At 43.2% G+C, this 24,633-nt stretch overlaps 2 protein-coding genes and 1 non-coding gene across 3 annotated transcripts; all 3 read left to right on the forward strand.

The window, feature by feature from the left end:
- Positions 1–12,989: 12,989 nt before the first annotated feature.
- Positions 12,990–13,061, forward strand: TRNAH-GUG (transfer RNA histidin (anticodon GUG)). Its single transcript has one exon. It is a non-coding gene; the product is annotated as a tRNA-His (tRNA).
- Positions 13,062–18,329: 5,268 nt separating this feature from the next.
- On the forward strand, positions 18,330–19,238 carry LOC123135166 (zinc finger A20 and AN1 domain-containing stress-associated protein 12-like). The gene has a single exon (XM_044554257.1). It carries the CDS (start codon positions 18,412–18,414, stop codon positions 18,922–18,924), a length of 513 nt encoding a protein of 170 aa, XP_044410192.1. The 5' UTR covers positions 18,330–18,411; the 3' UTR covers positions 18,925–19,238.
- A 4,204-nt stretch (positions 19,239–23,442) lies between these two features.
- Positions 23,443–24,108, forward strand: LOC123135168 (zinc finger A20 and AN1 domain-containing stress-associated protein 12-like). Its single transcript, XM_044554258.1, has one exon. The coding sequence runs from the start codon at positions 23,523–23,525 to the stop codon at positions 24,033–24,035; it is 513 nt and encodes a 170-aa protein (XP_044410193.1). The 5' UTR covers positions 23,443–23,522; the 3' UTR covers positions 24,036–24,108.
- The last annotated feature ends 525 nt before the right edge of the window (positions 24,109–24,633 follow it).

Raw genomic sequence — 24,633 nt, forward strand, 5'->3', positions numbered from 1 at the left:
TACTAAAAATAAACTAGTTTAACTAGTTCTATTATTTTTCTAACTAATTATATTAAACACTTTCTCTTCTTATTTTCCTTTTTCCTCTCCTGCTTTTTCTTCTAAATATGAACATATACATAAATGACTTTGATCATACACAATTTTCCTATACATACACAATATGAACATATACATAAATTGACAAAGAAAATTCTATGAAGAAAAAAATCATTAAAATTCTATGAACAAAATTACAACAAAAAAATCATAAAAATTCTATGAACAGAAAAAAAATCATAAAAAATTGACTTATTCGATCTTTGCATATATATGAGCATAGAAACATATATATTCAACAATAATACCACCCAAAAAAAATCTATGAACTGAAAAAAAATCTAACACAATATGAAAAAAATCTAATTAAAAAAATCTATGAACAAAACCTAACTCAATTAACTACACATCTAAATTACTACACATCTAAATTAACTACACATCTAATTAAATTAGCAAAATTTGCTATAACCTCACGGGGATGGCGACGACGTGAGGGGCGCGGCGAGGGCGACGGGCATGGAACGGCGACGGCGACTGTGCGTGAGGGGCGGCGCGGTGATGGGCGACGGTGAGGGGCAGCGCGACGACGGGCGACGAGCGAGGCAGGGCCGGCGGCGTCGCGGAGCACGGGGCGCGGGGCGACGACGGCGTCCGGGCGGCGCAGGACAGCATCGGGGCGGCGCGGGATGGCGCGGGGCGACAACGGCGACGGCGAGGCGGAGAGGAGCCTGGCAGCGTCGGGGCAGGGAAGAACGAACTGAATGAAATTTTCACGAGTGCTAGTTATATAGACGAAGCATTGGTCCCGATTCGTGGCACCAACCGGGACCAATGCCCCCATTTAGGCCCGGTTGGTGCCACCAACCGGGACCAAAGGCCTCTTTTCAGCAGCCCAAAGGGCGGGAAGCAGAGGGCTTTGGTCCCGGTTGGTGGCACCAACCGGGACTAAAGGGGGGGGGCAATTGTACCGGTTCGTGCCACCAACCGGGACCAATGCACCCCTTTAGTCCCGGTTGGTGGCACCAACCGGGACCAAAGGCCTTGTGCTGGCGCGATGCGGTGGGAAGTTTATTCCCACCTCGCTAGCTAAGAGAGCTCAGCACCTATTTATAAGCTGCGTTGCAGCTTAGGTGCTGAGCTCCTCTCTAATATGCAGGCATTAGTTGCCTACCCTTGTCACTATCGTGTTGAGCCTATTGGGCCTGCGGGCCTGCATCCTGGCCCATGTACAGATGGGTTTCTAGTCGTATGTAGACCGTGTGGCCCATTAGGCGGCATTTTTTATTTTTTTCCAGTATTTTTTTGTTTTTTGAATTATTTATTTTCTTTTGATTTTTGCTTTATTTTTTTATTCTTTTTACTTTTACCTCAGAATAATTATAATCTTTCTGTTACTCCATTAGTTTCCAAATTTGAATAGTTTAAATTTTAATTCTTTGAAATTTGTGTGAATCACTAGTTTGTGAATAACTTCACTATAAAAATATATTTTGAGTGATTCTTTTTCCTGCTATATAATATTACTGCATTTTATCATTATATTCAAAAACAGATTTTGTTATTTTAGTTTCTATCAAAAAAATCTTTATGAAAATTCTTTTTACTACTAAAGTTTCTAACAAAAAATTCTTTATGATAATTCTTTCTGCTTTTCATGTTTTGAACAGAAAATACTTTGATAATTTTAGTTGCATAAATTTTATATAATTTTAGTTTAAAAAATACTAGAGGTTTATAAAAGCTTTTTGGTTGATTCCTTTTGCTATTAGAGTTTTATAAAAGCATTTACTGTTTTTTTGAGCTATAAGACCTTGAAATTGAAAAGCATTTCAAATGAACTCTGAAAAGGTCAAAAGTTGGCATGGTATCATCATTTCACCCACATAGCATGTGCTAAAAAGTTGAGAGGGTTATGGGAAAAACTGGATACACTTCGTGTACAAAATGGACAATCTCGTTCGAGGTATTAGGGTTTCATACAGAAACTCATCTGTTACACAAGGATTTCATTTTTTTAAACTTATTTGAACTCCTGACTTTTTGTGTGTTCAAAATGCACCATTCAAAGCCACATCATCAATTTTCAACCATCTCTGACTTCGTTTGTTATTTTTCATGCATTTACTAATTATTTTGAGCTATAAGACCCTAAAATTGAAAAGCATTTCAAATGAACTCTGAAAAGGTTGGAAGTTGGCATGGTATCATCATTTCATCCACATAGCATGTGCAAGAAAGTTGAGTAGGTTACCGCAAAAACTGGATGCACTTCATGTACAAAACGGACAATCTCTTTCGAAGTATTTGGATTTCATACGGAAACTTGTCTGTTACAATAGGCATTTCAAATGAATTACGAAAAGGTTGAAAGTTGGTATGGTATCATCATAATAGTTGTGGACAAAGTCTTGACTTTTTCTTCGCTTGTGTCCTTTCCTTATGCGCCATAACCATGGATAATCTTCATCATTTATCAGGATGTTTGGGTCAGCCTTGACTTTGTAGGGAGGAATTTCATGAAACTTTTCATAATCTTCGGGCATGTCTGTCTTGCCCTCCACTCCCACGATGTCCCTTTTTCCTGAAACAACTATGTGGTGCTTTGGCTCATTGTATGATGTATTCGCTTCCTTATTTTTTCTTTTTCTCGGTTTGGTAGACATGTCCTTCACATAGATAACTTGTGCCACATCATTGGCTAGGACGAACGGTTCGTTAGTGTACCCAAGATTGTTCAGATCCACTATTGTCATTCCATACTGTGGGTCTACCTGTACCCCGCCTCCTGACAGATTGACCCATTTGCATTTAAACAAAGGGACCTTAAAATCTACTCCATAGTCAAGTTCCCATATGTCCACTATGTAACCATAATATGTGTCCTTTCCCCTCTCGATTGCTACATCAAAGCGGACACCGCTGTTTTGGTTGGTGCTCTTTTGATCTTGGATGATCGTGTAAAATGTATTCCCATTTATCTCGTATCCTTTCCAAGTCATTAGAGTCGAAGATGGTCCCCTGGACAACGAGTACAGCTCATCACAAACAGTGTTTTCACCTCTGAGACATGTTTCCAACCAACTGCTGAAAGTCCTGATGTGTTCACATGTAATCCAGTCGTTGCACTGCTCCGGGTGTTTGGAGCACAGACGGTTCTTGTGTTCATCGACATAAGGGGTCACCAAGGTAGTGTTCTGTAGAACTGTGTTAGTGTGCTTGAGACCAAGAATATCTGTCCCTGCATATTATTGTCTCCCCTCCAAGCATGCCTTTTCCAGTCAGTCTCCCCTCGTACCGTGATTTAGGGAGACCTGTCTTATTAAGGCCAGGAATGAAGTCAACACAAGACCCAATGACATCCTCTGTTTGATGGCCCATGGAGATGCTTCCTTCTGGCCTAGCGCGGTTACGGACATATTACTTTAGGACTCCCATGAACCACTCAAAGGGGTACATATTGTGTAGAAATATGGGGCCCAAAATGACAATCTCATCAACTAGATGAACTAGGACCACTACTAGCGAAAAGCCTAGCAGCAGCGCGGGTTTTGGGCCTCTCGATAGCGCGAGGACCGGCGCTACTAATAAGGCGCTACAACTAATGTATAGCAGTAGCGCCTGTTGTTCCACGCTACTGCTATACATGAATAGCAGTAGCGCTCTTTAGAAAAGGGCACTGCTGATGTTATCTGCAGCGCTGTTTACAGGGAAGCGCTACTAGTAAGGCGGCGCTACTGCTAAATTTTTTCCCCTCACTACTACTAGTTTTATTAGTTTTTTTCCTGCATATTTGTTTTGTATTAGAATAGGGTTTATACAATAATCTTTAGCATATCATACACATACAAATATAATCATAGCATATACATACAATTAGTCTCATCAAATCATGTCATCCTCATAATCATCATCCAACACAAAGTGGTCTCTCGCCATCATCTCGAAAATAGCGATACAAGTCTCGATTACTTGCAAATACATCATCATCCATCTAAACAATGATATACGCGAGAAGAGCTATCACTTTGAGTACATGAGTTTGTATCCCTCTCTCGCATTAGCGTCAACCTAAACTAACTACTGCCTGTCGCTCGGAAACCGAAAACCGGTACACCTGGGCCTGACACTCCGGCCACTTGTCGTATATATACTCCTGGCGTAGCACTTCTTCGTCATATATGATCTATGCACCTGCATCGTCACATGAGTCGATGATATGCAACATATATAGTTGAGAAACAGAAAGAGACAGACTTGGCAAAAATAGAAACAACATATCATAAGCATAAATAACAAAGTTCATCGTACCCACCAGTCTAGTAGTCTTGAGTTTGTTAGGAAGCCGTTGCCTCTTTGCTTTCGGTTCTACACCGCTCCACTCCCCGAGGCAGCACCGGTCTCAGTCTCAGCACCGGTCTTGATGCCGGTCTGAGTCTCAGCGCCGGTCTCAGTCTCAGCACCGGTCTGCGTGTCGGTCTCAGTCCACGATGCCACCGGTGGGCCCAGCAACAACATTGGTTGATCATCGGTAAGGCTAAAAAATTCGTCTGCCGCCCGGTAGACGTCGTCACAATCACCAGAACCCTGTCCTTCATCGTTGCTAGCCATGTTTCCTATTATTAAATCTAGTTAATTAATTCTAGACCTAATAAAATGAATAATGACATAAAAAGGCCTATTGTTTTGCAGGAATGTTGACTCCTTCCTGGTGCGGCAAATTCCGGGCACTCAATATGTCCTAGTTTGTAGCACAAGTCATGCCGAAATTCACTGAAAATTTCGGCATGACCTTTGCTAAAAAGTGAACAAATCGAGAACCTGAAATTTGCTGGAACAGAAATGAATCAACATTCCGACAAAACATAGGCCACTCAGCATCATTCCCTGGATACAACAAAGCCACTTGGGCACAATCGAACAACTTCAGTGAAAAGATATAACATGACCACTTCAATGAAAAGATATAATCAACAATAAAAGTCTAGGAAGGGATCATCTTTAAAATAAAATTTGCCTAAATTCTTTTCCTTGAAAAATAGTGGTCTTTTCAAAAATCAAAAACTTTTGCAAAATGACCTCACTAAACACTTCTCTGCCTAGGACAGAACCCAAATTATGTTGATCTAGCTATTCCTCTCTCTCACACAAACACACATTATTATCTCTAACCCTTCTCTGCTTAGGACAGAACCCAATTAAATTGCAAAGGAACTCCATTTCTCTAACCCTTCTGACCTAATGCTCTAAAATAAAATTTTCCTCTAACCTAGCCAACCTACTTAACCTAGCTTGTTAATCCAATGAACCTAATTAACCTACCTATTTAACCTAGTTAGTTAATCTAGTTAACCTAGATAATTAACCCTAATTAAACTAGTTAACGCAGCTAGTTCTCTGTCAAAGCCCTAAATAAATTTTTGCACTAATTAACCTAGATAATTAACCTAATTAAACTAGTTAACCTGACTAGTTATCTGTCAAAGCCCTAACTAAATTTTTGCACTAACCTAGATAATTAACCTAATTAAACTAGTTAACCTAACTACTTCTCTGTCAAAGCCCTAACTAAATTTTTGCCCTAACCTAGATATTAACCTAATTAAACTAGCTAACCTATGCATGAGAGAGAGAGGAGGGGTGGGGGCTTATAGAGGATGGCTCCGGTGGTGGCAAGGGAGGCAATGGTGGCGAGGGAGGCAAGGGCGTCTCCAGTGACGGCGAGGGAGGCAGTTGTGGCGAGGAAGGATCCGGTGCCGTCGACGGCGGCTCCGGTGGCGTCGACGAGGCCGCGTGGCTCCGTGGCGTTGGGGGCGGCTCCGGTGGCGTCGATGGCGCACGGCTCTGGTGGCGTCGACGTCGGCAGAAGACGGTGGCGAAGTGGGGCGACGGCGAATCGGGGAGACGGCAGCGGGGTGGGTTGAGGGATTTGGGGGAGAAGTGGTGACCGGGGGGAAACGGTTTTTTGGTTAAGTCAAACTTAGCGGTAGCGCGTTTGGTAAAACGCGCTATAGCTAAGATAGCTATAGCGGTTTTTACAAAACACGTTGTTGCTATAGCTATAGCGCATTTCCTTTTCTGTTTCTATAGCGGGGGTTTAGGACACGCGCTGCAGCTACGTTAGCTATAGCGCCTCTTACAAACACACGCTACTGCTCTGCCTTCCTCCGTTTTTTCGCTTTTTCATTTATTTTGCTTTACATTTTATTTTTTCCGTTCTCCTTTTTCTATTTCTTTCATTTTCATTTACTTTTCTATTTGTTTTTCATCTTATTTTTTTCCGTTAGTAGTAGCGCTTTTCTTAGAAAATGCGCTACTACTTATGCCCTAGCGGTAGCGCGCTTCTTTCAAGCCCGCTATTGCTATGCGTAGCCTATCATTCTAGCAATCGGAATATTAGTAGTAGTGCTTTTGCCACTACACGCGCTACTGCTAAGGTTGTATCTGTAACGCGGTTTTTTCTCAATCGCTACTGCTATCTAGCACTAGCGCCCTTTTTTGACCCGCGTTGTTGCTAAATTTCTGTGTATAAGGTTTTCCCTAGTAGTGGACGTGCGTCATGATGTTGAAGAAGGATGGTGGGAACACCAGCTCGAAACTGATAAGACATTGCACCACATCACTCCTTAGCCTTGGTATGATTTCTGGATTGATCACCTTCTGAGAGATTGCATTGAGGAATGCACATAGCTTCACAATGGCTAATCGTACGTTTTCCGGTAGAAGCCCCCTCAATGCAACCGGAAGCAGTTGCATCATAATCACGTGGCAGTCATGAGACTTTAGGTTCTAAAACTTTTTCTCTGCCATATTTATTATTCCCTTTATATTCGACGAGAAGCCAGTCGGGACCTTCATACTAAGCAGGCATTCAAAGAAGTTTTCCTTCTCTTCTTTGGTAAGAGCGTAGCTGGCAGGACCTTCATACTGCTTTGGAGGCATGCCGTCTTTTTCATGCAAACGTTGCAGGTCCTCCCGTGCCTCAGATGTATCTTTTGTCTTCCCATACACACCCAACAAACCAAGCAGGTTCACGTAAAGGTTCTTCGTCACGTGCATCACGTCGATCGAAGAGCGGACCTCTAGGTCTTTCCAGTAGGGAAGGTCCCAAAATATAGATTTCTTCTTCCACATGGGTGCGTGTCCCTCAGCGTCACTCAGAACAGCTAGTCCGCCGGGACCCTTTCCAAAGATTATGTGTAAATCATTGACCATAGCAAGTACGTGATCACCGGTACGCATGGCGGGCTTCTTCCGGTGATTTGCCTCACCTTTGAAATGCTTTCCTTTCTCTCAACATTGATGGTTGGTCGGAAGAAATCGACGATGACCTAGGTACACATTCTTCCTGCAGCTTCCCAGGTATATACTTTCAGTGTCAGCTAAACATTGCGTGCATGCGTGGTATCCCTTGTTTGTCTGTCCTGAAAGGTTACTAGGAGCGGGCCAATCGTTGATGGTTACAAACAACAACGCGTGCAGGTTAAATTCCTCCTGTTTGTGCTCATCCCACGCACGTACACCGTTTCCATTCCATAGCTGTAAAAGTTCTTCAACTAATGGCCTTAGGTACACATCAATGTCGTTGCCGGGTTGCTTAGGTCCTTGGATGAGAACTGACATCATAATGAACTTCCGCTTCATGCACATCCAAGGAGGAAGGTTATACATACATAGAGTCACGGGCCAGGTGCTGTGATTGCTTCTTTGCTCCCCGAAAGGATTAATGCCATCCGCGCTTAAACCAAACCATACGTTCCTTGGGTCACGTGCAAACTGAGCACAATACTCTCTCTCAATTTTTCTCCACTGCGACCCGTCAGCGGGTGCTCTCAACTTCCCGTCTTTCTTACAGTCCTCACTGTGCCATCGCATCAACTTGGCATGCTCTTTGTTTCTGAGCAGTCGTTTCAACTGTGGTATTATAGGAGCATACCACATCACCTTCGCAGGAACTCTCTTCCAGCGGGGCTCGCCGTCAACATCACCAGGGGCATCTCGTCTGATCTTATACCGCAATGCACCGCATACCGGGCATGCGTTCAAATCCTCGTACGCACCGCGGTAGAGGATGCAGTCATTAGGGCATGCGTGTATCTTCTGCACCTCCAATCCTAGAGGGCATACGACCTTCTTTATTGCGTATGTACTGTCGGGCAATTCATTATCCTTTGGAAGCTTCTTCTTCAATATTTTCAGTAACTTCTCAAATCCTTTGTCAGGCACAGCATTCTCTGCCTTCCACTGCAGCAATTCCAGTACGGTACCCAGCTTTGTGTTGCCATCTTCGCAATTGGGGTACAACCCTTTTTTGTGATCCTCTAACATGCGATCGAACTTTAGCTTCTCCTTTTGACTTCCGCATTACGTCCTTGCATCGACAATGACCGGACGGAGATCATCATCGGGCACATCGTCTGGTTCCTCTTGATCTTCAGCAGCTTCCCCCGTTGCAGCATCATCGGGCACATCGTCTGGTTCCTCTTGATTTTCAGCAGCTCCCCCCATTGCAGTATCACCGTATTCAGGGGCACATAGTTGTCATCGTCCTCTTCTTCTTTGCTGTCTTCCATCATAACCCCTATTTCTCCGTGCCTCGTCCAAACATTATAGTGTGGCATGAAACCCTTGTAAAGGAGGTGGGTGTGAAGGATTTTCCGGTCAGAGTAAGACTTCGTATTCCCACATTTAGTGCATGGACGACACATAAAACCATTCTTCTTGTTTGCCTCGGCCACTTCGAGAAAATTATGCACGCCCTTAATGTACTCGGAGGTGTGTCTGTCACCATACATCCATTGTCGGTTCATCTGCGTGCATTATATATAATTATGTGTGTCAAAAGTAAGAAAAACAGACAAATATCTATCTAAAGTAAGAAAACCATACAAGTATTAGAAAGAAGATAAGAACAAGAGGCTCACCACGGTGGTGCCTGCGACGAGATCGGCGCGGGCGATCAACGGCGGTGAAAACGGGGACGAGGCGTGACGGACCGCTAAATCTAGACAAATCTCAGGAAAAATGGAGCTCTGAGGTCGAGCTTCGAGAGGAGAAAGCTTAACTAGTGTGGCTCGGGCATTTCATCGAACACCTCATGTGCATAGGAGGTGAACTAGAGCACGCAAATGCCCTCTCCTCGCCGGATTGAAAAAACAGAGCACTGTGGAGTGCTCTGCTATGGCGATTGGCATATATAGGCAAATTATTTGTCCCGGTTCGTGGCATGAACTGGGACTAAAGCCCCCCCTTCTACACCAGTTCAAGGCATGAACCGGTACCAATGGCTGTGGGCCAGGAGCAAGGTCCATTGGTCCCGGTTCGTGCCTAGAACCGGGACAAATGGGTCCAGACGAACCAGGACCAATGTCCACAAGGCCCCGACCGGCCCCCTGGGCTCATGAACCGGGTCTAATATCCCCATGGGTCCCGGTTCGTGAAGAACCGGGACTAATGGGCTGGCCAGGCCCGAACGATAGCCATGTTTTCACTCTTGCATGTGTATACACTCTCGTTACACTTACGCATGCATACACTCTCTTGTGATTACCCTAACCCCGTTTGGATGTAGGAAAATTAGCTTGGAATTGCGAATCTGGAATTGCCAGCAAAATTCTGTTGTTTGGAGTGGTACAGAATTTGGGCTGGGAAAAGTTGGCCCAATTCCAAACGATCGACCCGCGCCTGTCCACCCCTCGCGCTAAGTTTCCGAGCGGACGAGCTCGGAAAGGCTCGGAAATGCCCCCCCACCCCCACCCCCGTACCTGTTCGCTCAGAAACGCCCTCTCTCTCGCGACTCCTCCTCCCGACTCCCCTGAAGCAGCCGGCGGCGGCGGCGGCGTCGGTCAGTTCTCCGGCCCTCCTCTCCCTCTCCCATCCGTCCCCTCCCTCCTCTTCCTCCCATCCGTCCCCTCCCTCCTCTTACATCTCTTGTCCGGCCATGGCGCGACCTCCTCCAGTGAGGCCCTCAAACCCTAGATCGTATCGGGGATTTGCGGCGGGATTGGGTGGTCCGCAGGGAACGGCGGCAGTAGTGGAACGACGGCGGTAGTGGCGCCTTCTCCTCCTGTGTGGAGCTCGATTTTTTGTGGTGTCCTAAGGGGAACTTCAATTTTTTCTGTACCTTCTCAGATGCAGTCCATTGCCTCGAATTTAAGAGCTCAGATTTGTGTGTTGCTAACTTATGATTGGTTTGAACTATGCAGATTCTCAGGGGATTTTAGGAGCTCGAAATTCGGTGGTGTCAAGGTATATTATCTACTCCTCCATGTTTGTACTGTGATGTTGTTGCTGTGGTTTAGTATGTACCAATGCTCTGAATAATTCATGGACAAATGGTGTCTGCATTGTAGCTTTTTTATCATGTCCCAACAAGAGTTGGTTGCCTACATTACCGAAGAGAACAAAAGAAGAAAAAGAAAGAGGATATTGTTGACAAATCAGTATTTTGAAATGTCATGTCTAGCATTTGCTTATGTTAGTTCTCAGAGGGCACCGAGGAATCTCGGATGCTTCGATGATGATGAGGAAAAGGTTGCATATCGAAAGTATATATTGAAACAAACTTATGAGGGGTCCGAGAAAATTGCTATGATAAGCTACGCTTAACTAAAAGGAACTTCCATGATCTTTGTGCTATGTTGCGTGAGAAGTGTGGTCTAAAAGATAGCACGTTTGTGACAGTAGAAGAAAATGTTGCTATGTTCTTACAAGTTGTTGGACATGGACTTAAAATGAGGATGTTGGGTGGCACGTACCAGCGTTCTTTAGAGACTATCAGTAGGCATTTGTCTACTGTGTTATCAGCCATCCTGTCTCTAACCGGGGAGTTTATCAAGCTTCCTGATCCTTCTATCACCCCTCTCGATGATTACAAGTGGAAGTGGTTTCCTAATGCACTTGGAGCACTTGATGGGTGTCATATTCCGGTGTTTGTTAATGCTGCTGACAAAGGGAGGTATAGGAATAGGCACCAAGAGATCAGCACTAACATGTTAGGTGTGGTTGACTGGAACATGAAATTTCTCTATGTTCTACCTGGTTGGCAGGGTTCGTCATTGGACTCGAGAGTGCTAAAAGATGCTATGAGAATCAATCGCGAAGATGCATTTGTTGTACCACAGGGTATGACTCTTTCTCTTCGCGTTTCATTTCTCATATGTACTTGTTAGCTAACTTACGTACTTGTCAATAGGAAAGTACTATCTTGTTGATGCTGGCTATACCAATGGACCTGGATTTCTATACCAAAGTACTATCTTGGTGATGGTGCCCTTTTTTGTGTGGTAGCATGCTGGTTGTGATGGTGCCTTGTGTGTTATGGGTTGTACATGCTTCATCTTTTGTTTGTACTAATATATATGTTTACCTTACTCGTGCTTGCTCTATTGTTCTTACTTTTATGCACATTCATTTATTTTACTTGTAGAAGCATGGCCGAACCAAAAGGGAAAAAAAGTAGAGTTTACCTTACATGGACTCCTGAGATGGACACGGCATTGTTGGCTGTCCTTGTTGAGCATCACAACAATGGTGACCGTGCTCAAAATGGTTGGAAGCCACATGTGTATAATGCTTGCATTAAGCATGTCAAGGATACATGTGATGTTGACATTATGAAGGAAAACATAACAGGAAGAATCAAAACATTTGACAAGCAGTATGAGATCATTACCAAGATGCTTGCACAGAGTGGCTTTGGATGGGATTGGGTAAAGAACATGGTGTCGGTTGATAGTGAAGAAGTGTGGTCTCGATATGTGGAGGTACTTAACACCAAATTTATTTTGTGGTTATTTTTGCAACTTTAATATGATCTCATTTGTGTGTTTTGTGTAGGCTATAAGGAAGCACGTGCCTATAGGAACAAAGTAGTGCACAATTGGGAGTCTATCAATATCATATATTCAAAAGATCATGCGACCGGTGCAGGTGCTAGGATAGGAGCTGAATGTGTTCAAGAACCACAAGACACACCTGTTGTTGAAGAAGCTCCTGAGGTGCCTCAGAAGAGGCAACGCACTGGGGATGCTATCTTGTGCATGATGGGAAAGATGAAGATGTCTTTTGATGATGCGTTGAAGACAACCGAGCCACTTCCTATGCCTAAGGTGACTCCTCCAACAGAAATCCTTGCTGCACTAAAGAAGGTACCAGATTTGGAAGATAGTGATATGCTGAGAGCTTATGGAAAATTGATTGTCAATGAGCGTTTGTTTGAAGCACTCATGGCGCTACCCGAGGAGTTAAGGAAGCCATGGCTCTTGACCTTCGATTAATTGTTACTATCCTGTTTAGTTGATGTATGGACTACTATGTACTTTCATGTTTGTGAATTATCCACTTGTGCTATGTGTAAGAGACATAGAAGTATCTGCTTGTGCTATGTGTAAGAGACATAAACTTCCAAAATTATTGTCCATGTTGTTTTCTTGGTACTTTAAAACTATTTTCTGGTATCCTTCCTTTTTCCATATTTATTTCTACTTGTGTTATTGTTTTGACCTTATTCAGAACATTTTATAATGTTATTATGTGTGTAAAATAGACACATAATATTTTTTTTTCATGCATGTACAAAAGTTTCTATTGTCCAAACTCAAAAAACATCCAATTCCATAGTTTGTACATCCAAACAGCAATTGGAATTGAGTGCTACCCTCTGATTCCAACAATAAATTCCATGCACAACCAAACAATAGAATTCGAATTGGATCCCATTTCCTTTCCATCTTGGATTTGGAATTTCCAGTCCAATTCAATTCCAAGCAATTTTTCCTACATCCAAACACAGCGTAAGTACGATGCAAATCGTGACATATGGACCCAATGGGAGAGTGATATTGAGTTGTTTATTGTTTTTGAGATAGTTAACTTGATCTCGGGCCATGTCGTCGCATGTCCTTCTCATTATTTATGATCAAGTGCTGGTTAATGCCAATGAGATGGTGGGGTCCATATCTCAGTGGTAGAGCATTTGACTGTGCATCAAGAGGTCACTAGTTTGAACCCAGTTGGGCCCTGAAGTTTGTTTTTATCTCTCTTTTTTTAATTGTCAAACTTAATTTACTGCTCCATATATATTTATTTCTTCATTGCACACATGTTTGTCTTGTATTAATCTGTTGTGTAACAGGTTCCGATGTCTCGTTGCGGCTGTGATGGTAGTGTTGTATCGGTTAATCTAATTTGGTTATTTGTTTGATCTGTCGGTATAGTTATACGGACATCATCAGCAGCACCATCTTCTTCAACAACGCCTTCATTTGAGTCCTCACAAGCAGGGTCAACAGCCTAGTCCGAAGATACTAGTACGACTACTGTCTAGATCGAGGTGAGGCCCCAGCAATATAATTGATGTTGTTATGCCCAGGGAATGGGATTCGCATTAAAGTTTATTACATACATCATTGGCAACATCATATTCTTCAACAACCCCACTTTCGAGCCCTTGCAAGCAGGGTCAAACATCCGGGTCCAACGATACTAGTGAAACTACGTGTCTAGATATAGGTGATGCCCCCATCAATATGCTTGACGGGTTTGTTATGCCCAATGATTCACATTAAAAAAATAAGAATAAAAATCCTTAAGAGCATGTTTTTTGTAGGGTCCTAGAGAGTAATGTAATGACGCAACCCGAACACAGTGCATGAGCCAATATTTCTAGTTTCACAATATCAATAGGAAACGAAAAAAAAAGATATGTGTATGCATTGTGTTGGCGCATGGAGAATTTTTTTTTCCACCACGCCACTAGTTTTGTTGTGTCGCTCGATGATGTTTAATAGCCTGGCATTTGGTACAGTTTGGATTTCAGAAAATTGCTACTTGTTGCTAATGTCGTTGATTTGCAGTTAATGTCCTTTTAATTTACTAGATACATTTGGACGTTATTATTATCATTATTAATTTCAGTAAACCATATTTCAGTAATGTATTTGTGTATGTAGATGCATTGGATCTTTATTTGAGGGTCATCGGTTGTTGCACTTTTTGCCATGCTCTAGTAGGGATGACAGTTTTGCCCATGGGTATGGGTACCCGCGGGTACCCTACCCGAATACAATGGGCATGGGCAAGACTTGAAGAGGTTTTGTACCCATGGGTAATGGGTATCCATACCCGCAAAATATATGGGTAGGGCATGGGTATGAAATTGCATCCATGGGTAACCCAATGGATACCCACAAAAAATTAATAAATGAAAATAAGTCCTATGACATGTGGTGTCAACATCCAACTCCCATGGTCCATCCCTAAATCTTGTATTCCCTAAACTGGCCATATCTCATATGCTCACACATGCTTTCTCGCCACTCCCCCTACATCATATATGTCTCCTCGAAAAGATGAAATATTGAATTAATCATCGTCGAAAACTCCTGTCCATCTCTCAATCCAGCGATCCCCAATTCCCACAGTCGTCTCTCACTACATCGAGATTCCACCAACCGTTGCTCATACTCTCTTGATTCCTCCAAGAGGCCACCCACCGGAGGAGGCTGCGTCGGTGCTATACTACTCGCTTATCATCACTTGATTTTAGACTCATTTATCTATGTTTTATAAATTTAAATACCATATATTATACCCATTGGATACCCATTGGGTATAGGATACCTGATGGGTATGGGCATGGGTATCGATTTATACCCATATGGGTATTGTAGTGGGTGGGTATAGAAGGTTTCCATGGGTATGGGTTTGGGCAGAAGGAGGTTGTACCCGCCCATACCCTACCCATTGCCATCCATGTGCTCTAGGGTCAGCCCTACCCGTTGAGAGCGATGTTTGTACTGTCAAGAGTCGTTGATTGGAACTGGACCTAGGCAACTAGGGGAACTCATCAGGTAGCGGCATCAAGCACTCATTGTCGTCAAAGTAGATCTTCCTCGGTAGCGCTCACCAAGCAGAGAAGTTGAAGTCCCCTTCGTCATTTGGATCTACGTCTGCACATTGCCGTCCTGCAGCAACATCTTGGTGAAGTACGGGAGTCCCCAAAACAGTCATGTATCGTCTGCAAAAGAAAATTATTAGCCTCATGAGATCCTTACAAGACTTTCTTATAATTTGGTGGTATGAGTGCTTGGGTATATTCTTTTTTACATTCATTCTACAGCATATGCAACCTACTTATAAGTCTGAATACAAACCACCTAATTCTAAAATAATTAATAAAAGTGAAGGTCTAAAGTATCATAGTTAATAGTAATGATGAATATATGAAGGGGGCACAAGACAATTTATTCCAATCTAGCACCCACCACCCCATTTTTCTCAAACTAGTTTGGGGGGGGGGGGGGGGGGGGGGGCATTGCCCCCTAACTTCTACGGGCACGTTTGGTTCATTAGCTAGCCTTGCTTAACTAGGGTAGATTTCCTTAGCTGGTCTGAGCAAGAGCTCGTAAGAGCAAACCTGGTTGTTTGGTTGCAACATGTCGTACGCTGGATAACGTCACATAAAGCAACTCCAGTGGTGTGGGCGCGTCGTGGACCGTGACTCATGGAGGGGAGTTATGTTACGAGTGTACAAGGAAGTGGAATTGATTTTTTTGCGCCTGTTGGTTGCCCACACAGGCGAGCCAAATTGGCTCTACTCCAGGAGCAAGGTTTTGACAGCAGTTATTAGGTTAATTGCCATCAAAAGCTAGATTTTCATGTCCATACCAAACGCCTAACCTTGTCCAGCAAGGCTAGTTTAGTTTTTGCCTTAGATACAAACGCACCCTAAGTCGCTCTGCCATTGCCAGCAACATAAGCATGGCCACAGTCACAATAAAATTTTACTTTACAAATGAAAGGCTATTAGATTGCCCCCTAAGTACTAGTATTACTAGTAGCTAGGTACAGTAAGAGCAGGCTGCAAGTACTAATAGCTTATGTCACTATTTATGAAAAAAATGTTCTTATATAGTTGATGATTTTTAAGCAACATGTAAAGAAAACATATTAGCATATACAAAAACTGTTCCATAAATGATTTGTTCTACTTGCCTAGCTGGTTGCCAATTTAGTTCTACCAAATAGTCACATCATTTTATAAAATTTTGTCTTTTTTTTAGGGAAACAACTAACTTTAATTAAGCAAAGTCAGGGATCTCGTCCGCAACAACAGAAAGGATACAATCAGGGGGCGCAACTCGCCAAACCTGGGAAATACCATCACCTACCGCTACCTTAGCCAGGGTATGAGCAGCACGGTTAGCTGTTCGTCTACGCCATGAAATCTTGCACCCCATCCAGTCCCGCATGAGTACCTTAATATCTTCAACAATGGGCCCAGCGACCGATAGGTTTCGAAGATCAGAGTTGACCATGGACACTGCTTCACGACAGTCCATCTCCACGTGAATTCTTGTAATCCCCAGCTCTCTGCATAAGTTCAGAGCCAAACGACAGGCCAGCAGTTCAGCGATCTCCGGCTTCTGGCAGTTAGGGAAGAGCTGGGCCAGTGCCCCTCTAAACGCGCCTTCGTGATCTCTGACCACCACCGCGCCGCCTCCATTACCAGTGACAGCAGAAAGTGCGCCATCAACGTTCGCCTTGTGCCAGCCGGCCTCCGGCGCCTGCCATTGTTCCGGTGGGGGTCTGGCTTTAACACAAGCAGTCTTCGTCACCACCTCCGTCCATTCATCAATCAGCCGCGACACCGAACACGCTACCTCAACCGGGCTTTTGATGCGTACCCCGTCACGAGCTTCATTCCTTGCGAGCCAAAGCTCGTACAGCCCCTGCATGATCATCTCCTTTTCTTCCTCACGCGCATTGCCCATCCAGTTCCAGAGCCACCTGCCAACTTCATGGTTAGTAGCAACACCAACAGGAGGAACCGGAGCAGGAACGCTGCGCCGGGCAGCCAACTCAGCCCAGAACTGCTGTGAATGATGGCAGCTCCAAAACCGGTGTAGTAACGTTTCCTCCCGACCGCAGGCAGTACAGAAGATACCAGGCTTAATCCGACGTCGCAGCAGTTCTGACCCAGTGGCCAGTCCATTGCGCATCAGCCGCCAACAGTGGATCTTAACCTTATTTGGGGCGTGAGTGCCCCACAAGGATAGCCAGCTCCTGTGAGCAGAAACCGAGGAAGACGATCCAGGGCTCCCTGTCGGTACTTATAAGATTGAGTTACCTTAATCTTTTGTTGTGCTTGTCATTTTTATTATACCTAGTTACTGTATTGTCTAATAAGCTTGTCAGTATTTATAAGAATCGAGTTGACACAACATTTTGCTATGCTTGTCAATTTAATTCCATCTAGTTGTCGTGTTTTCTCATAAAGCATGTCCATTATTGTACAATCTAGTTGTCGTGGTGTTTTGTTATACTTATCAGTTTAATTCTATCCAGTTGCCATATTGGTTCATAAAACTTGTTGATTGTTTTAAAAACTAGTTACCGTTGTGTTTTTTTTTGTGCTTATCTGTTCAATTATACTCAGTTGTCTCATAAAGCTTGTCAGTCGCTGTACAAACTAGTTGTCGCATTATTTTGCTGCGCTTGCCATTTTAGTCCTACCTAGTGGCCAGTTATTTCATAAAAAATGTCAGTGGTTGTAAAAACCAGTTGCCAGGGTATTTTGTCCTCACTTGTCTAGTTGGTTGCCGGTTTAATTTTACCAAATTGCCATGTTATTTCCATAAAACCATACTGTATGTCCCTTTATACTACATAAATAGCATTTTTATCTTGCTCACATGTGTTACTAATACAAGTTGTACATGAAAATTTTCTAGAGATTATATGAATTCAGAGATAAAAAAAAGAGTAGTGTTGCTGCCTCAAAACTTGTGGTGTACGGACACTGTAGTTGATTTACGCACGCTGTAATATGTAATTGTTTTCTTTTTTGAACCAACCCGGGATTGGATGGTTAGAGGTTAGTGGTATCTTCAGCCCACCAGGGTTCATATCCTGGTGATCGCATTTATCCTGTATTTATTTTAGAATTTCTGACACTCAGTTTATTGGAGGATCTCATAAGAGTAGGGTGTGCATGTGTGGGTTCAACGAGTGAGTATATGCGCGTATATATAAGGCTTGCATCCGTACTATGTTAAAAAAAATATGTAGATTTTTCATAGATGTATATAGAATATTTATATCTCATGCAATGAACGGACACGTTCAAAACTGAAAACCGTAGTATGGTCTGGACTGTGGACCGACCAGGGTTGGAAATCTGTCTCCGTGTCCGAATTCGCGTGTGACACGCTGTTCTGATCACCCGGCGTAGCGGGGCCTCTTAAAAGCCGACAGGAGAACGTCCTCGGGGCCTCGTCAAGAGAGAAGCCACGCACGGGGACGAAGAGCAACCAAACGATCGAGAAGCGATCGATCGCGTCTTTTCGATCAGAAGATCAGCGCTGATAGATGGCGCACGGGCAGGAGTCGTCGCCGACGCAGGCCGCCGGCGCCGGGGCCGCAGCGCACTGCGCAAACGGCTGCGGGTTCTACGGGAGCGCGGCGACCAAGAACATGTGCTCCAAGTGCTACCGCGACCACCTCAAGGCCACCCACACGGCTGCCCCCGGCCCCGCCGTCGAGGGGAAGACGATGGTCAAGGCCGACGACGTGGCCAGCCTCGCCTTCAGCCTCAAGACGTCGCTGAGCCTGCAGGATCACTCTGCAGCTGGTGCTGCCGAGGCGCCGGTCGCCGAGACACCGGCGGCCGAGGCACCGACGAAGAAGCCGACCAGGTGCATGGCGTGCAAGAAGAAGGTGGGGCTGCTGGGGTTCGCGTGCCGGTGCGGCGGCACCTTCTGCTCGCTGCACCGCTACGTGGACGGGCATGCGTGCGGCTTCGACTACAAGAAGGCCGGCCGTGAGAAGATCGCGCAGCAGAACCCTCTAGTCATGGCACCCAAGATCGACAACAAGATTTGAAGGCGGAAGGAGTTCAAAAGCATGTAAAGAGTTTTTTTTTCTAGGGACATGTACATATAGTTACCGTCTCTCCTCTTTATTAGATCTTTAACGTACGCACTGGCTCTTTAAGTTGAAGAGAGTTGATGTTGATCTTTCTTGTTAGTAGTCATGTATTCATACAGATTGGTGTAAAGGCGTATCATCGTGTTATTTGATCTTTCTTGTCCAGTTTTGAAAGCTTAGGGTTTGTAAATTAGCGGGTTCATAGTTTAGGGTTGTATTTAAAACTTTCTTGTATGGACTAACGATATCTGCTTATCATCCGATGCCTTGCATTAGCGTGCTCTATATGTCTCTTCGTTTTTCTTGTTGCATTTTTTGTCAATATTTTGTGTAGCCTAGGGGTAATAATGTGAAATGTCATGTTGAACATTGAATCTATGATATGTTTACAAAACAACGCTTATTACCTCATACTGCCCACCTTAAGTTCTTTTAACTACATATAGATATCCTTTTGTTGGTTGCAGCTTGGCTTATATATATTTCAAGTCTACTCAAAATCTATAAGCGTGGGATTTTTAAGAATGGTGTTAATGTGGCATAACATTTTAAATTGGATATCTATACTACTCTATAGTGTACCAGTTTTGAAATGGATCCAGAGCATCAATCATAACCGTTGGTCTCCAAAATCCAAGGGCTAAGATCAGCCGGATTCACCATGAACAGTAGACTGATATTGCCTCTACTCTATTCTAGAACATTCACGTGGCCCTTCCAGGAAAAAAAAGCCCATATGTGATGCCTCATGGGCCATATTACCGTTTGAGCGGATGACGACTTGAGCCCAGATAAAATGGTTTGGTAGGAGAATGGGGAGAAAAAAAAGATAGAGTAACATACAGTTTTTTTTATGAACCTACAGTATTTTAGATGTGAATGTACAGTTTTTTGTGTGAATATAAAAAACAATTGTGGGTGAAATTTCATTTATCAAAATCACTCTGTTATATTTTTTTCGAGCCATGCTTCAAAATCACTCCATTCTTTTAAGACGTGCATTGCACGTGCATACATACTAGTAGTAAAATGTGGAGATCTCAAATGTTGATTATCATAACCTATTGAGCATACTTCTGAACTTTGGCATTAGGAATATGTGACAAGAATAAAATGATGATCCGTTATGCAAGAGGCAAACATGTCATTAGTGTTTTGGCTACCTTGCAAAGTAGAATAACACTATGTATAGTACTCCCTCCGTTCACTTTTATAAGTCGTTTCAGAAAACTAAAAATAGGCTGCTTTGCATGCTGTCTGAAATGTCTTATAACAGCGAACCTAGTGAGTAGCATTAGTAGAAATGTCCAGGTTAATGCATACGATGAGAAAATAAATAAGTTCCTTTTTCTTTTGTAACTTCAAAATATCTTGCTTGGATTTTCTCAATAACCAAACGAGGATAAACTTTTAGCTCTACTTTCACATGGTTCTGTAGCATAGCACGGACATCTTACTAGTATCTAAATAAAATACCCATCTGTTGGAGTGAAATTTCATTTATCAAAATCACTCTGTTATATTTTTTTCGAGCCATGCTTCAAAATCACTCCATTCTTTTAAGACGTGCATTGCACGTGCATACATACTAGTAGTAAAATGTGGAGATCTCAAATGTTGATTATCATAACCTATTGAGCATACTTCTGAACTTTGGCATTAGGAATATGTGACATGAATAAAATGATGATCCGTTATGCAAGAGGCAAACATGTCATTAGTGTTTTGGCTACCTTGCAAAGTAGAATAACACTATGTATAGTACTCCCTCCGTTCACTTTTATAAGTCGTTTCAGAAAACTAAAAATAGGCTGCTTTGCATGCTGTCTGAAATGTCTTATAACAGCGAACCTAGTGAGTAGCATTAGTAGAAATGTCCAGGTTAATGCATACGATGAGAAAATAAATAAGTTCCTTTTTCTTTTGTAACTTCAAAATATCTCGCTTGGATTTTCTCAATAACCAAACGAGGATAAACTTTTAGCTCTACTTTCACATGGTTCTGTAGCATAGCACGGACATCTTACTAGTATCTAAATAAAATACCCATCTGTTGGAGCGTAAAAATCACATGGCCAGGAATTCGAACTCCGAACCTCAGCAATGCATCCCACTCACGCTAACCAATAGACCAACCAACTAGATATGTTAGTTTTATGTGTGGACTCTTTATATCTAATGTGTAAAAATGTCTGATCTATGAAAACGAACGCAACATCCTCTCCACAGTCACCATTTGTTCTCATCACCATCTTAATCTGCATTTGCACTCCCCTTATTAGTACTTTGGCATCACTTGTCGCTTGTTGATTGGTTTTGGACCAAAACATCACATTTCGGCCCTGTTTGGATACTCTAACACAGTTAGAGTTGGAGTTATTTTCTAACCCACTCTAACTCAAATAAGCACCTCTCTACCGGGATAGTTGGGTTAGATGGAACTTACCCACTCTAGCCCTCCATGTTTGGATACTTTTGGGTTATTTGAGCCCCCAACTAACCCAAACTAGCTCTAACCCCGTGATCCAAACAGGGCCTTCATGCAAGTTGTAGGATGGTGGGGTGTAGTTTTGTAAGTTTTGGACCAAAACATCACATTATTTGCCAGTTATAGGACATGTGATGTTTTTACCTCAAATATGAATACAACCCACCTAATTATACAATAATTAATAATAAGAGAGAAGGTCTAAAGTATCATCGTTAATAGTAATGATGAAGATACGCAGGGGGTAAAAGACAATTTATCCCAATATAGCACCCACCACCCCAATTTTTTCACAATTAGTGGGGGGGGGGGGGGGGGCATTGCCCCCAGACTTCTACGTTGCTCTGCCATTGCTACCAACATAACTATGACCGTCACAATAAAATTTTACTTTGTAAATGAAATATTATTAGATTGCCAGCTAAGTACTAGCATTACTAGTAGTTAGGCATGGCAAGAGCAGGCTACAACTATTCATAGCTTATGTTACTATTTATGAAAAAATGTTCTTATATTGTAAAGAGAACATATTAGCATATACAAAAACTGTTCCACAAATGATTTGTTCTACTTGCCTAGCTGATTGCCAATTTAATTCTACTAAACTATCATTCCATTTTATAAAACTTTGTCGGTACTTATAAAACTCAGTTACCTCAACGTTTTGTTGTGCTTGCCATTTTAATTCCACCTAGTTACCGTATTGTTTCATAAAGTTTGTCAGTACTTAAAAAAATCTACTTGCCACAATATTTTGCTATGCTTGTCATTTTAATTCTACCTAGTTGTCATGTTTTCTCACAAAGCATGTCCATTATTGTAAGGGAAAATTGTGTTGTTGTGGTGATTTGTTGTACTTATCAGTTTAATTTTGTTCAGTTGTCATGTTGATTCATAAAACTTGTCGATTGTTCTAAAAACTAGTTGTCGTTGTGTTTTTTGTGTGCTTATCTGTTCAGTTATACTCGGTTGTCCAATAAAGCTTGTCAGTCGTTGTACAAACTAGTTGTCATATTATTTTGCTGCGCTTGCCACTTAAGTTCTACCTAGTGGCCAGTTGTTTCACAAAAAATGTCGGTGGTTGTAAAACCCAGTTGCCAGGGTATTTTGTCCTCACTTGTCTAGTTGGTTGCCAGTTTTTTTTTGCGACAGAAAGAGAGTTTTATTCCATAATCAGAGGGTTACAATCGAGAGGCACCAACTCCTCAATACAAGGTGGGCTCCTTCCCAGCCATACGGCAGTAGTAGACTCCGTACGACTATATAATGCCAACCAATGTGCTACCCTATTTTGCTCACGCTTTATTTTTGGTTGCCAGTTTAATTTTACCAAATTGCCATGTTATTTCCATAAAACCATGCTGTATGTCCCTTTATACTACATAAATAGCATCTTTATCTTGCTCACATGTGTTACTCATACAAGTTGTACATTAAAAATTTCTAGAGATTATATGAATTCAGAGATAAAAAAAGAGTAGCGTTGCTGCCTCCAAACTTGTGGTGTACGGACACTAGTTGATCTACGCACGCTACAATATGTAACTGTTTTTTTTTTGTGTGTGTGTAAGCCAACCCGGAGTTGGATGCTTAGAGGTCAGTGGTATCTTCAGCCCACCGAGGTTCAAATTCTGGTGATCGCATTTATCCTATATTTATTTTAGAATTTTTGACGCTCCTCAGTCTCTTGAAGGATCTCATAGGAATAGGGTGTGCATGTGTGCGTTCATACCAGTGAGTGTATGCGCGTATATATATGAGGCTTGCATCCGTACTATGTTAAAAGAATATGTAGATTTTTCATAGATGTATATAGAATATTTATATCTCATGGCAATGAACGGACACGTTCAGAACTGAAAACCGTAGTATGGTGTGGACCGACCAGGGTTGGAAATCTGTCTCCGTGTCCGAATTCGCCTGTCTCTATGTTAAAAGCCCACAGGATGACGCTCTCGTGGCCTCGTCAGGAGAGAAGCCACGCACGGGGACGAACACGAAGAGCAACCAAACGAGAAGCGATCGACCGGGTCCTTTTGGATCAGAAGATCATCAGCGCTTATAGATGGCGCAAGGGCAGGAGTCGTCGCCGACGCAGGCCGCCGGCGCCGGGGCCGCAGCGCAGTGCGCGAACGGCTGCGGGTTCTATGGGAACGCAGCGACCAAGAACATGTGCTCCAAGTGCTACCGCGACCACCTCAAGGCCACCGACACGGCTGCGCCCGGCCCCTCCATCGAGGGGAAGACGACGGTCAAGGTCGATGACGTGGCCAACCTCGCCTCTAACCTCAAGACGTCGCTGAGCCTGCAGGATCACTCTGCAGCTGGTGCTGCTGAGGCGCCGGCCGCCGAGACACCGGCGGCCGAGGCGCCGGCGAAGAAGCCGACCAGGTGCATGGCGTGCAGGAAGAAGGTGGGGCTGCTGGGGTTTGCGTGCCGGTGCGGCGGCACCTTCTGCTCGCTGCACCGCTACGTGGACGGGCATGCGTGCGGCTTCGACTATAAGAAGGCCGGCCGTGAGAAGATCGCGCAGCAGAACCCTTTCGTCGTGGCACCCAAGATCGACAACAAGATTTGAAGGCAAAAGGAGTTCAAAAACATGAGAGTTTTTTCTAGGGACATGTACATAGTTACTATCTTTCCTCTTTAGATCTTTCACGTATGCTCTAGCTCTTTAAGTTGAGGAGAGCCGATGTTGATCTTTCTTGTCAATTATTTGTAGTCATGTATTCATACAGATTGATGTAAATGTGTCGTCCTGTTATTCGATTGTTCTTATCCAGTTTTGGAAGTTTAGGGTTCTAAACTAGATGATTTTGTAGTTCAGGGTTGTGTTTTATAGACTTTGGTGGCAGAATGATCCGGTACAAAACACAAAGTTATCACAAGTGGTGTATTTGTTAGAAAGTGCAGCGCAAAGTACTAAAACAATATCAAAGCCATAATGGTTTTTTTTTTCTTTCGAAAAGGAGGAATACCCCCGGCCTCTGCATCTGGTCGATGCATACGGCCACTTTATCTACTACCACTATAAAAAGAAGAGAGGGGCAGATCCAAACAATCACATCCATCCATCATTAACATCTAATGGCTCTTAATCCTCCGATGTTTAACGCTACCAACCCCGCATTACGCCACTATAATCCATCGATCGCTAATCTGCCCGTCGTTAAACA

Source organism: Triticum aestivum, chromosome 6B (genome assembly GCF_018294505.1).
Source record: "Triticum aestivum cultivar Chinese Spring chromosome 6B, IWGSC CS RefSeq v2.1, whole genome shotgun sequence".
Lineage (NCBI taxonomy): Eukaryota > Viridiplantae > Streptophyta > Magnoliopsida > Poales > Poaceae > Triticum > Triticum aestivum.